At 36.4% G+C, this 13,989-nt stretch overlaps 2 protein-coding genes across 3 annotated transcripts; both read left to right on the top strand.

Annotated features, from left to right (window-relative positions):
• The first annotated feature begins 1,483 nt into the window (after positions 1-1,483).
• fbl (fibrillarin) lies at positions 1,484-6,291 on the top strand. The gene is made up of 9 exons (XM_079625949.1): positions 1,484-1,718; positions 2,612-2,779; positions 3,849-3,989; positions 4,103-4,197; positions 4,286-4,456; positions 5,127-5,259; positions 5,344-5,456; positions 5,546-5,691; positions 5,886-6,291. Exons 1-9 carry the CDS (start codon positions 1,709-1,711, stop codon positions 5,908-5,910), a joined length of 1,002 nt encoding a protein of 333 aa, XP_079482075.1. The 5' UTR covers positions 1,484-1,708; the 3' UTR covers positions 5,911-6,291.
• Positions 6,292-6,950: 659 nt separating this feature from the next.
• On the top strand, positions 6,951-13,581 carry alkbh8 (alkB homolog 8, tRNA methyltransferase). 2 transcript variants are annotated; one of them, XM_079625202.1, is made up of 12 exons: positions 7,147-7,357; positions 7,850-8,087; positions 8,181-8,312; positions 8,768-8,899; positions 9,320-9,415; positions 10,023-10,127; positions 10,205-10,275; positions 10,590-10,696; positions 10,918-11,069; positions 12,206-12,462; positions 12,618-12,767; positions 12,889-13,581. In XM_079625202.1, the coding sequence occupies exons 1-12, from the start codon at positions 7,223-7,225 to the stop codon at positions 13,468-13,470; spliced, it is 2,157 nt and encodes a 718-aa protein (XP_079481328.1). In that variant the 5' UTR covers positions 7,147-7,222; the 3' UTR covers positions 13,471-13,581. The 2 variants fall into 2 exon arrangements, with proteins under 2 accessions (XP_079481329.1, XP_079481328.1); XM_079625203.1 differs by lacking the exon at positions 8,768-8,899 and having other exon boundaries at positions 6,951-7,357.
• Positions 13,582-13,989: the final 408 nt, after the last annotated feature.

Genomic DNA, 13,989 nt, shown 5'->3' with positions numbered 1-13,989 from the left:
TTTGGTGACTTGTATGTTTTCTTTAAGAAAATGAAAGTATATTTGCAATATTACTGTTTTTACTGTATTTGTGATTACATTAATGCAGCCTTGGTGAGCATAAGATAATTAATGTTTAAAAAAAGATAATGTTTCCAATCTTTTGACAGGTACTGTATATCCAAGTTGAAGCAGCTTCTGGAACAGAAAAAATGTAGGGCTGGGCTTGATTTTGTCCATTGGGAATTGATTTGATGGTTGTGGTTTGCTATTGCCGTGATCTCAACATGTGAGTGACAGGTTGTCCTCCCCCTGCACCAAAAACACTTTATCAGCAAGAGGAAGAAAACTTTATTTAAAAAAAAAATGTGCATGGATAAATCATTTATAATAAATACTGCAATATTCCAGTAAAAAAAAAAATCACATTAGGATTTTATGGTGACTTTAACACAAGCTCTGATTAATAGACCAAAAGCACTTTCTTGTTTACTTTGGTTGGTCTGCAAAGAGAATCTGCATCTGCATTAATGCATAGACATTTTATACTAAATTTACCAGAACTCAACATCCTTGTGTAGCTGGACAAAACCAAGCTTTCCTCATCACATGTCTGGTGAGTTATAGTTTGGAAAGTGTGTGCTAATGTTAAGTACATCAAATAAATCTTAAATGTATTTCATCAACTGACAGACCCACCCAGTAATATGATATGCAATGCCTATAAGAAACTAAAGCTATTCCTATTGAGTCATTGTAAACCAAGGTGCATGACAGACTACAATATTATCTAATCATGCCTATTGTTGGTGGTAATTTCTCCATAAAAAGAAAGGTTTTAAGAGTTTTAAAGAATGAGATTAACTGCTGTCACTACAGTAGAACTCAATACAGAATTATTATCCAAGTACATTACATAGATTACAGTACATTACTCCTCAAATAATATTTCCCCAGTGACCTTGGAGCATAAAACAAGCGTTTTCCCCCCCCCCTGAATAATGATCCAATAACCAACTGCATGGGTTCAGCCAAAAAAATACTTTTTTGCAAAATTCAGGCAAGTTCTAGTTTTCAGTTGTCACCACCATTGACTTTGTTGTTGTATTTTCCCCTATCATCTCTTTTTATAAAGTGAATCCTTGTTAATTAAGTCCTTTGAATTTTAAAGTCTAGACAGCTGACATGTTCCTTTTGTTTTATAATTATGAAAACGCATTAGTGCCACTTGAACAAATGTAGCTATAGCTGTCGCTAGCACATTTAATTAGAAGCTGATCAAAGTGCTTTCCTAATGAAATACATGGTGATGCCATAGCGCTGAATGATTCATGAAACATGATTTTTACATTGTAGCCTACTGCAACTTAAAGGATACTGTCCAAACATGGTATTACTATGGTACATGTGGTAGTACAGTGGCCATTTTCTTTAAGTGTGTAGTCTTTCATAAACTAATAATAATGTATGTCTATTAATTTATGTCTATTGGCTCATTCCAATCACATGAATGACGCAGTGCATGATTGTTGTTGGCCTCTAGATGGCGGAACAACGAGCAAGAGCCACGGTTTTTGCAAGTGCATTATGGGTAAGACGTTCTACGCACATGTTTCCACCATCTGATGATCAGAAGAACTGAACGTGTCTGGAGGAAGAGCTGCGGGATTGTATCATCGGCAGCTATTTGTAGAATTAAAACCGGATTAGCTACATATAGTAAGATAAAATGAGACCAGGTAAGCTGTTTATAGTTTTTGATGCATTTATGTTTGTTTCCATGGTCGCGCTATAAAACATAAAATGTTTATGTGTTGGTTTTGCTCGTGATCATGCCGGCCAAGTTAGCCACGAGCTTAAAGTGTTTGCGCACGAATCGCCCTTTCTATTAAATGTAATGACATTGCTTTTTGTTTTTATTAGTATACATTTAAACATTTTATTGTGGTCTTAAAAAAAGGGGTTTCAATGTAAACAATTATATTTATTGCAGTATATAACTTAACTTTGCGCGTGTAAGCAAACGAGCCATGCTGCGCACGCGGTGCTGTAACGTTAGCCCCACATGGCTCTTAACTAGAGAAACTATTCATTTGTTTTTAAGGTTACTGCTATAGTTTACTTAGTTGCGTTGTTTTTATTATTAAATCAAAATCGTACTCTTTATCTATTTGATTTTGGCCGGACACATCCTGGACATTGTGCACAAGGCTTATTTTAATGGTGGAGTTTACACACTTTGTTGAGGAACTCTGGTCTAACCATGTCGATAACCTAGTAAAAACGAGTAGATTTGGTTTAGTGGACAATCTGTAGCAGAATCAAATATTATACACAACCCACAATTACCAAGTAACTTTGTATGTAACTGAGTAGTTACAACTTACAAGTGGTTGAGGACGTTTTTTTTAAACGGGGCCCACTTGCAACTCTTGTTTATAATATAATTATCTTTAACATCTTTCTTAACTTTGTCAAAGCATTTATAACGAAAAGATTTCCTAATATAAAGGTTTTATTGCAGCTGACTACAGTTTACTGAGTGTGACATTGAATTACACTGTCCCTTGTTTTGGTGTAAACAAAGTTTTACTGTTATTGGTTCCATTAATTAATTGATTTCTCTTGACAGGATTCAGCCCGAGAGGAGGTGGAGATAGAGGAGGCTTTGGAAGTAGAGGAAGCTTTGGAGGTGGAAGTAGAGGAGGCTTTGGTGGTGGAAGTAGAGGAGGCTTCGGAGGAGGTTTTGGAGGCCGAGGAGGAGACAGGGGTGGAAGAGGAGGATTTCGAGGAGGTAGAGGTAAGCGAAATGTTCATATTATTATATATATATATATAATTTAATTCTGGTATTGTTGGAAATGAAAATGTTAGTTGATGTTGATAATAAATACTTTTGGTTAAAAAACAATTAAATAGAATTAGATATTTGGTATGTAAAAACTATATACAGTACCAGTAAAAAGTTTAGAAACATACTTTTTTAAAATGTTTTTGCAAGAAGTCTCTTATGCTCATCAAGCCTGCATTTATTTTAATAAAAAATACAGAAAAAATGTAATATGAAATATTATTGCAATTTAACATAATGATTTTCTATTTGAATGTACTTTGAAATATAATTTATTTATGTGATGCAAAGCTGAATTTTCATCAGCCATTACTCCAGTCTTCAGTGTCACTTGATCTTTTAGAAATCATTTTAATATCCTGACTTATCAACGTTGGGAACAGTTGTGCTGCTTTTTATTTATTTATCCTGGCTGTGGGACTACTATCAGGATTCTTTCAGCATTTATTTAAAATAGAAATCTATTCTAACAATCTACCGTTCAAATGTTTTGGGCCAGCAATTTCTTTTTTTTTCAAGAAATCAAGACTTTTATTCAGCAAGGATGTTAAATTGGTCATAAAAAGCTATAGTAATGATTTATATTGTTATAGAAAAAAATATATATTTTGAATAAATGCTGTTTTTTTCTACTTTTGAAAAAAGTATCACAGGTTTAAAAAAAAATATTTAGCAGCATAACTGTTTCCAACATTAATTATAAATGAGCTTATTAGACTGATTGACACTGAAGACTGGAGTAATGGCTGATACCATTACTGGAGTATTACTGGAGTAATGGCTTTGCATCACAGAAATAAATTCTATTTTAAAGTATCTTCAAATAGAAAACCATTATTTTATTTCAAAATATTACTTTTTTCTGCATAAGGGACTTTAAAACTTTCCAAACTTGTATATTTATATATCTATATATCACTATTTCTGCACTTTTTATAAACCCTTTGTCTTTTAGTATATTGGAAAAATGTGCAGTGTATTTTTCATGTTTTTGATATCTGTCTCTTGTTTGATAAAGGTGGAGGATTCAGGTCCCCTGGAGATGAAGGGGGCTTCCGTGGACGCGGGGGTTTCCGTGGCACTCCTAGAGGCCGTGGAGGTGGACGAGGAGGGTTCAGAGGGGGCAAACGGGTGACCGTAGAGCCCCATAGACATGAAGGTGGGTCATCAATGTCACATCTTTCTCAAATGCGGAAATCATCGGCTACATTTTGGAGTTGAAATTGCTGTTGCTTACATTGTTACATGCTAACGTTCTGTTTAAAATGACAGGAGTGTTTATCTGCCGTGGTAAGGAGGATGCCCTGGTGACAAAGAACATGGTGATTGGAGACTCTGTGTACGGAGAGAAGAGAATAAATGTTGAGGTGAGCCTGTTGTAGCATGTCTGTTGTTCACTGGAGTAGTTCTAGATATTGTATTCATTGTATTTTTTATTTATTTTTCTGATTTAAGGAAGGAGACACTAAAATTGAGTACAGAGCATGGAATCCTTTCCGGTCAAAGCTGGCTGCAGCCATTTTAGGAGGTGTTGACCAGATCCACATCAAGCCGGGAGCAAAGGTCATGTACTTGGGAGCCGCATCAGGGACTACTGTATCCCATGTTTCTGACATTGTTGGACCGGTATGTGGAATTTTATTTTTATATATAAATTAATGTCCACATCTTCACACATCATCAGCAAATATAAAACACTGAAACGTTTAAAGTTCAAATGTGTTTTCTGCATAATTATGTGTATTGTTATATTAGTTGCTAGTATAAACTAGTATAGTTGAATGTTTAGCTGGGATGGGATTTTAACAGAAAAAAACCTTTACATATGTTCGCTTAAACAATCGGAACACTTTACAGTGATTTAGTTTTGATTTTGTGATTGTATTTATATACATTAGTGTTAATTCATATTTTGAATTAGTTTTATTTTAGTCTTTTTAAAAAAGTGTCTATTTTTCTAATGCTTTTTATTTATACTTAATACTTTATTTCAGTCGTAATTTCAGTAATTATGTAAATATCTTAGCGTTATTTCAATCGCAGAAAATGATTATTATGCTAATTTATTACAATGCTAATTAATAGTTCAAATTAATGTTTTATTTATATGTAGTATGAATGTTATTTTAAGTCTTCTAAATGTTCAGACCTTCCCAGCTCTGTGTGTGTGAATGAGCAGATGCATATTCAAGCAATTTTGCATTGTTAGTTTGGCTTGCAGACATGATACTGTTAGAAAGTATTTCTGGAAGTCCTGTTTGACATTGTCTAAATTGTATTATTTTGCTCTTCACAGGAGGGGTTGGTGTATGCTGTCGAATTCTCTCACAGATCAGGCAGAGACTTGCTGAATGTGGCCAAAAAGAGAACCAACATTATTCCCATCATTGAAGATGCTCGACACCCGCATAAGTACCGCATGCTTGTTGGTAGGTTCCTGTAATGTGAACATTTGAAGAGTAGGGAATGCATATTGCAAGGTTGTTTATTAAAGCACTGCTGTTTTCTTTAAGGTATGGTGGACGTCATCTTTGCTGATGTTGCTCAGCCTGATCAAACCAGAATCGTCGCCCTCAATGCACACAATTTCCTGAAAAATGGAGGCCATTTTGTTATTTCCATCAAGGTAGTGTAATGCTGCTAATGTTGACATTGATCATGTTTTTGATTCTGCTGTAAATCTTCAGTTGTTAACTTTTCCTTTCTCTTCATCAGGCTAACTGCATTGATTCAACAGCTGCTCCAGAGGCAGTGTTTGCGTCAGAGGTTAAGAAGATGAGCTCTGAGAACATGAAACCCCAGGAGCAGCTGACACTGGAGCCGTATGAGAGAGACCATGCAGTTGTTGTGGGAATTTACAGGTGAGTCTTGATGCATAAACCGAAAAGAACCATGTAGGAACTTTCAGACTTTAAAAAAAAAAAAACTTTTCACAATGTGCCAACTGGTTTGAGCAGCTTCTTATTTAGGCCTGAATAGTAATTGTGTAACTTATGGTCTGAAATGTTTCTTGTATAGTTCAGTTTTGCTCATTTTTATTCTTTTTTTTTTGCAGACCACCACCCAAGCAGAAGAAATGAGGTCTTGAAATGTCATCACTGTTCACATCCTCCTTTGCTCCTGAAATAACTGCTTCGGCCACTAGATGGACCCAAAATTTGCAGACGACAAAAGACTGATATATCTGAACCATTTTCCTGTTTCCACTTGGATGGGAGTGTATCCCGCTGTACCCGAATGGCACAGGCAACATATTGTTTATGGAGAGTATCTCTGCTCCTGTTTTTCCTTTGTATGATCATCCTCTGTCATGTAATATACTGTACTGAGAGATGAAGCTTGTATTGCTTGTAAGAATTATTGGAAGCTAAATGTGTTATGTTAACTAAATCAAGAGTTTTTCAAAGCATACATTTGTTTGTTTCTTTGAATATTTTTAGTAAAACATTTTAACAAACGAATGTCACGGCTGTTATTTGTGGAACATTTACAGAAAACACCATTGTTTCAAGTTCCATCTCCTATTTTCTGTATTCTGCATGAAACCTCATAAATCTCTGAAACAATTCAAAAATTCCTCTTGTTTTGCTGCCATAGAAGGGCTAGATATGGGTTTATACCCATTGAGGTCAATTCGAATAAATACTAAAGGTAATTGTTAAACCAGCCTTAAGCTGGTTTAGGGTAGTTGATCTGGTTTTCTCCCATCCTGACAAGTGCCCTAGACTTCTCTGAAACCATCATATTAGGTTTATTCAAACTTTTTGTTCCTGCAAGGTACTGTGTGAGCATGCCTAGTTATAGTTGTGATTTAGAGAAATTGTTAGGAATCTGAATTAAATGTCCAGATGTTTCCTTGTCCAGAAGTTTTTTGAACATAAACTGTAAATAAATTTTCAACGAAATCAATCACTTTTAATAAGTTGCCAGTTTGTTCAGTTCATTGCTCAAATGAAGTCAAAAAAATTATAGCGAGAAGTTTGACGATGTCAAAAGCATTTATAAACTTAATTCCCACGAGCCCATACATTGACCGTTTATGACCAAATACAAAATCGAACTATTTCGGCAACTCCCTTGGTCAAAGGCCTTTGATAATCGTCCACGCCCGAATAAAGCTACATTTAGATACACAATCTGTGAAAACGGCCCGATTTCTATGGTTCGATGTGGCCCTGTATTCGCCCGGCAATTGGAAATGAAACGTTCCTATCTTTCAACGTAAAAACAGATTAATTTTCACGTTTACTTTGTGTTCATAATGTCGGTGCCGAAGAATGGAAACTATAAAACTAAAATCTAATAAATCTTCAGATAAAAGACCGGAACACACGCCTCTAGGAACCAACTGTGTAGTTCGTGCGAACGGGGGAACAAATATGCGGTTGCACAATGGAGAGCAGCATGGACCGCTTAAAATGTGTCAGAAGATCTAAAGAGGAGAAAAAACTGCTTCGAAGGCAAATTAAAATCAGTCACACATTACTGAAACACGAGGGCATAAACACAGTGTCACATCCCACAAAGGTACCTACGAAGTTTCTTTTGCCGATATCGATTCAGACAGGCAGTAACATAGTTTAAATTAACTGCTGCTAGATTCCTGTCATTATGTATGTAATATTTCTGAATACTAATTTTACACTGTATACATATATAAGCTGTTTCTTACTATTAAACGAATGCAGTAAAATTATGTAAATGAGATCTAAATGATTTGTGGCTTCTCCAGTCAAGTCACCAACAATAATAGTGAACCACATTGAATAAAGGTCTAAGTTACGTGTCTTTGCATGTAACATGGATACAAATAAGCTGCCAAATAACGTAAGCTTAATTTAAGAGGTCATAGCAAATTGAGTGGTCAATAATTTACCATTTTATGATCTTAAAGAAGCCTCTCAAGTGGTGAAATATGCAGTGCATTGCTTTGCATAAATTAGGCCCACCCACAAAATCAGTCAATAATGTGTTCACGAATAATGTTCTCAATAATGTTTACGAATGTCTGTTTTGTAGCATCTGGTGGTGTCTAACGGAGGTCTGGGGAATGGAGTGAGCAGAGAGTCGCTGCTGGAGGTTCTTAAAGAGGGAGGAACTGTTGAGTCGCTCCTCACCCCTCCAGCGAAACCATATGCATTTGTAACATATTCATCAATTGAAGCATGCCAGAATGCATATACATTTCTCAATGGACGAGCACTGCAGTGTCAGGAGGAGCAAAGTGTGACAATTTACTTTAGCTATGTCGAGAAAGGTGCGTTTCACAGGTCATATCATTCCTTTTCATTGAGCTTTGAAAGTGATCTTTGAGTCTTTCAAATGTATCTCACCTTTGATTGTTTGTCAGTGGACAGTGACCGGAGTGTACCCTGTGCTTTACCTCCTGGTCTGTTGGTGTTGGAGGATGTTGTGTCTCCAGAGGAGGAGCTGCAACTGCTGCATGCTGTTGATTGGACACCGCATACTGATGATGTCACAGGTGAGAGATACTTGGGGTGCTTCTCAATACTCAAATTGATGCTTCCTCGTTTCTTTGCTCTAGACTTCTCTGAAACCATCATATTAGGTTTATTCAAACTTTTTGTTCCTGCAAGGTACTGTGTGAGCATGCCTAGTTATAGTTGTGATTTAGAGAAATTGTTAGGAATCTGAATTAAATGTCCAGATGTTTCCTTGTCCAGAAGTTTTTTGAACATAAACTGTAAATAAATTTTCAACGAAATCAATCACTTTTAATAAGTTGCCAGTTTGTTCAGTTCATTGCTCAAATGAAGTCAAAAAAATTATAGCGAGAAGTTTGACGATGTCAAAAGCATTTATAAACTTAATTCCCACGAGCCCATACATTTCACAGGTCATATCATTCCTTTTCATTGAGCTTTGAAAGTGATCTTTGAGTCTTTCAAATGTATCTCACCTTTGATTGTTTGTCAGTGGACAGTGACCGGAGTGTACCCTGTGCTTTACCTCCTGGTCTGTTGGTGTTGGAGGATGTTGTGTCTCCAGAGGAGGAGCTGCAACTGCTGCATGCTGTTGATTGGACACCGCATACTGATGATGTCACAGGTGAGAGATACTTGGGGTGCTTCTCAATACTCAAATTGATGCTTCCTCGTTTCTTTGCTCCTCCGTCCTCCAGCCCGTGAACCAGAAACTAATCAGCATCTCAATTTTCGAATTGCACCACGAGGAGTGAGGAAGCTTCCCGAGAAGTCACATCCTAAGGGGATGGAGCTAAGACGCAAGGAAAGGAAGCTAGGATGCACAAATAAGAAATGAGAAGCACCCTTGATGTCCTCATTCAGATTTATGGCGAATAATCTTTAAAACAAATAATTATTGAATCTTTGTAATATATTTATATATAGCAGACAAGCAGAGTTATTCCCTTAGATAATATTTTGATGAAGGCAAACCTATTAGTATTAACCTATGGTATTAACATGTTAGTAATAATAGCATGTTCACTTTATTTTCATATTTCAGTGCAGAAAGCTTTGAAACACAGAAGAGTGAAGCATTATGGCTATGAATTTCGGTACGATAATAATAACGTGGACAAAGACAAGCCTTTACCAGATGGTAAGTATAAAAATTCCACATTTTGATGATAATAAAGTAGTTGCAGATATTCAACAAAATTGGGATTGATAAGATTTTTGCAATGATTTTTAAAGAAGTCTCTTATGTTCACCAAGACTACATTTATTTGATCAAAAATACAGTAATAACAGTAATTTGTGAAATAGGATTACAATGTAAAAGGACTGTTTTCTATAGATATATATTTGTAAAAGAAATTTAGTCCTGTGATGCAATTTTCGGCATCGTTACTCCAGTCTTCAACCAGTGTCACATGATCCTTCAGAACTTATTCTAATATGCTGATTTCCTGGTCAAGAAATATTACTTATTATGATCAAGGTTGAAAGCAGTCGTGCTGCTTAATTTATTTGTGAAAACCGTCATGCATTTTTTGAGGATTATTTAATGAAAAGTAAGTTCAAAAGAAAAATATTTGAAATAGAAATCTTTTGCAACATTATAATTGTCTTCATTGTCAGTTTTGATCAATTAAATGTGTCCTTGCCGAATAAAAGTGTCAATATTCTCCAAAATTTTGAGTGGTAGTATACATATATTTACATATCTATATAATCTAAAGTTGAATAGACACCTGTCATTTCAGGCCTGCCGGCGGAATGTGATGCTTTACTACAAAGATGTTTGGCGGATGGCCACATAAGTGTCCTCCCAGACCAGCTCACTGTAAACCAATACCAAAGTGGACAAGGTAGTACATCATGTATTCACGCAGCTGAGGCGAGATTTATGCCTGTTTATAGGAGTAAATGTTATTGTCTGTTACAGGAATTCCTCCTCATGTGGACACTCACTCTGCGTTTGAAGACACCATCCTTTCCTTGAGTCTCAGTGCAAAGGTATGAATTAAATTAAGCGTTAAAATGTCAGTTATTATGAGTATATGTTTACTTTTTAATTGTTTTCTTTTATTTGTTAACGCTTTTTTCATGCATCAGTATTATGGGTGTGATAAAGTGTGGGATTGTGTTCTGTTATACCAGACCTGTTTGTAGCCTTATTGATTGGTTATGGTACAGCAACTTTATTGATTATCTGATTTTCCTTTGTCAAAACAAAGATTGAGATGGAAAATGAACCTCATGATTTTCCTACATGGATGGATATCTCTGTTTAACATCTATCCTCTGTCCTTCCTCCCATTTTCCTATAGACAGTAATGGACTTTAAACATCCTGATGGACGTTCTGTCGCTGTGGTGCTGCCGGAGCGAAGTCTGCTAGTGATGAAAGGAGAGAGCCGTTATTTGTGGACCCACGGGTGAGAAACTGGATTTTTTTAATCAACCCTCTGTATATGCCCGAAAATATGCAAACAACCAAACACTACAGCCATATGATCTTTGATTACTGCATGATCTTGTATTTTATTATTGTAACAAAATACAATTATTATGATTATTTACAAAATATATAACATAATATAATTATAAATGTTTTGTTCTAGGGAGAGATGAACATGTTTTGTGTGTTTCATGTCAGCATTACACCTCGGAAGTTTGATGTGGTACCAGTGTTGGAGGCTGGAGGGTCAGGGGTCATGACGTCTGACTTGAGTAATCTGACCCTGAGCCGCCGTGGTACCAGGATATCGCTGACGTTCCGAAAAATCCGGCATACACCCTGCAGCTGTGGTGAGTGTGTGAAGTATTTACTTATGCAAGCTACAATTTAAAAAAAAATATCTTATCTAAATACAGTACCGTTCAAAAGTTTGGGGTCAGTAAGATGTTTTTTTTTTTTTTTTTTTTTAGAAATTACTTAATAAAATACTTGTATTCAGCAAGGTTGCAAAAAAACTACATTTGATTTTTAATTTTTATTTTAAAATCTGAATGTTATGATTCTTGGGGACATTTATGGCACTTGCTATGTGAACACACACACAAAAAGAAAATGTGTTGACATGATTTGAAAAGGTTAAATGGTCCTAAAAATGTCACACTTGTACTGCACTGAAATGAATAGGATATAATAACAATAAAAAATAAAAAAATACAGTTTTTTTATATATAATCTACAAATCAGCCATGATGCAGAAAAAAGCACACATTAATCTATTATTAATTTTAAAATAATTGAAAAAAATGAATACAAAAAATGGTATGGATTTATTATTTGTATTGGATTGTTAAAATTGTGGAAACAAATGGGTCATAATTATTGCATAAATTAAACTTTTTGTACCATAAAATACCAAATATTAATGAAATAAAAATAACAATTGAACAAAAATATATTACATTGATGTTCCTGGGGGAAAAAAGTTGTATTTGAGGCGTTCTGCCATTTTTGACCGGGAGGAGTAGGGTGTGACCCCTAAATGAGAAGCACCAGAGGGTTAAATTGATCAAAAGTGACAGTGAAGACATTTATGTGACAAGATATTTTTTTATTCAAATAAATGCTGTTCTTTTGAAGAACCCTGACAAAAATGCAAATCAGAATTAAAGACATTTATACAGTTTCCACACTGTTCCCACGAAAATATTAGGCACACAACTGTTTTCAACATTGATAAAAAAAAAGTTTCTTGAGCACAAAATCAGCATATTAGACTGATTTCTGAAGGATCATGTGACATAATATTGATAATATTTCACTATATTCCTGTTTTGAGCATCTGTCTCCATGCTCAAGGGGGCAGATACTGGCCCCAAAATGTTTCTATAGTGAATATACATAAAAATCACATATATGAATGTCTCTTTGCATTTGTGTATTTCTGTAGATGTAAAAATGACAAGAATCTGTTTGTTCCTTGTTGTAGCCTATCCATCTGCCTGCGACAGCCAGCGGCTGCCCCCTCCACCCACTGTGCCTGTTGCTGAGGGCGATGCGTGTCGTTTGGAGTCGCAGTATGTCCATCAGGTCTATGAAGAGATTTCCTCCCACTTCAGCAGCACACGGCACTCACCGTGGCCTCAGGTGCGAGATTTCCTACTGTCCCTGCCACCTGGTAGTGTCCTGGCAGACATCGGATGTGGGAACGGCAAATACCTGGGGATCAACCCTGAAGTGATGTCGGTAAGTAATACAACACAGCAGACTTTTCCGGGAACTGACATAAACTTGGTCGGACATCTCATGGTTATCACTTACAATTAAGATCATTTCTATTACTTTAACCCCATCAAAAATGTAGAACTGTGATGGAGCCTCTATCGTCTGTCCATCTGTAGGTGGGCTGTGACCGCAGTGCTAATCTGGTGCAGATCTGCATTGAACGAGGTCATGAGGGATTCGTGTCAGATGCGCTGTCTGTCCCCCTGCGCAGTGGCAGCTGTGATGCCTGCATCTCCATTGCAGTCATTCATCATTTCTCCACACAGGTGAGCAACCTCGCTAACTTAGGGGGAAAACACTTTAAGGGGTCATTTTTGTACAATTATTATTTAAAAAAAATGTTTTTTAAGTGAGACATGATTCTGAACAAACTGCTTGTGTTCTTAGGAGAGAAGACAGGCCGCTGTCAGAGAGCTGATCCGGTTATTAAAGGTGGGAGGAAGAGCTCTGATCTACGTTTGGGCTATGGAGCAGGAATACAACAACCAGAAATCAAAATATCTGAAAGAAAGAACAACTGGAACTAGCATGGAGAATGGCAAGGAGCTTAAAACTGAAGAAAATAAGACCAACCAACCGGAGAAGCATGATAGGAAAATGAGTTCAGACATTAAATGCACAGAGGACGGTTTTGGGAACGTGACGCAACCCAGAATCCACGTCCACACTAACCGCACGGCTTTCCTTTCCCAAGATCTCCTGGTGCCGTGGCACTTAAAAGGGAATGCGGACAAGAACAAGGGAGCAACGAGTAGTAGCACAGATGTCCCCGTGGACAAGACAAGTCAGAGCCCCGTATTTCACCGCTATTATCATGTCTTCCAGCAGGGAGAGCTGGAGGAGATGTGTTTTAGTGTGGCAGGTGTTAAAGTGCTTAGGAGATACCATGATCAGGGTAACTGGTGTGTGGAACTGGAGAAGACACATTATACCTCATCAAAGGATGATATTGCACAGGAAAAAGTCTAGTTCATTGAATATATACAACATTTTAATTTAAAAATGTACATTTAAATATTGTGTATGTTTTTTTTTTCATGCATGCAGTGACAGTTAATAAAAGAAAACTGAAGAATAGTGACTGAATGTTGAGTGTTTTTGTAATGCTGCACAAAATTTTGCTTTATATGCTTTCTTGTACAAAACCTGCCTAAAAGTGATGATACACGGGGCAAGTTTTTGAGCAATGTTGCTGGGCAATGTTGCCGTCAACAGGCAACCAGGTGAGACACGGCACACGACCGATCTAAAGTATTCAGATAGAAATTTGTTGCCCATTCTCAATGTGAAAGTGCCCAAGCAACATCGATCTGCAACATTGCTCAAAGTTTCCCTTTGTATCACCTTCAGTTTATTACACTTTGGCAATGGATTAGACTACTCAGTTAACCATGTTAGTGTCAACCTGATCTGGACTGGTTTATGCATTAACAAATTCTACAAAATAATACAATATAAGCACCATAACAAAGTATGAAGATACATTAA

Source organism: Phoxinus phoxinus, assembly GCF_949152265.1.
Source record: "Phoxinus phoxinus genome assembly, chromosome: 10".
NCBI lineage: Eukaryota > Metazoa > Chordata > Actinopteri > Cypriniformes > Leuciscidae > Phoxinus > Phoxinus phoxinus.
This window is presented reverse-complemented; position numbering and strand designations above follow the sequence as displayed.

Excerpts from the sequence above, each read along its gene's own strand:
- fbl (XM_079625949.1), top strand. Across the intron at positions 2,780-3,848 it reads AGGATTTCGAGGAGGTAGAG|GTGGAGGATTCAGGTCCCCT; the intron begins GTAAGCGAAATG and ends TGTTTGATAAAG. Across the intron at positions 4,198-4,285 it reads AGAAGAGAATAAATGTTGAG|GAAGGAGACACTAAAATTGA; the intron begins GTGAGCCTGTTG and ends TTCTGATTTAAG.
- alkbh8 (XM_079625202.1), top strand. The coding sequence starts at position 7,223 with ATGGAGAGCAGCATGGACCGCTTAAAATGTGTCAGAAGATCTAAAGAG. Across the intron at positions 8,088-8,180 it reads CTTTAGCTATGTCGAGAAAG|TGGACAGTGACCGGAGTGTA; the intron begins GTGCGTTTCACA and ends ATTGTTTGTCAG. Across the intron at positions 8,900-9,319 it reads GCATACTGATGATGTCACAG|TGCAGAAAGCTTTGAAACAC; the intron begins GTGAGAGATACT and ends TTCATATTTCAG.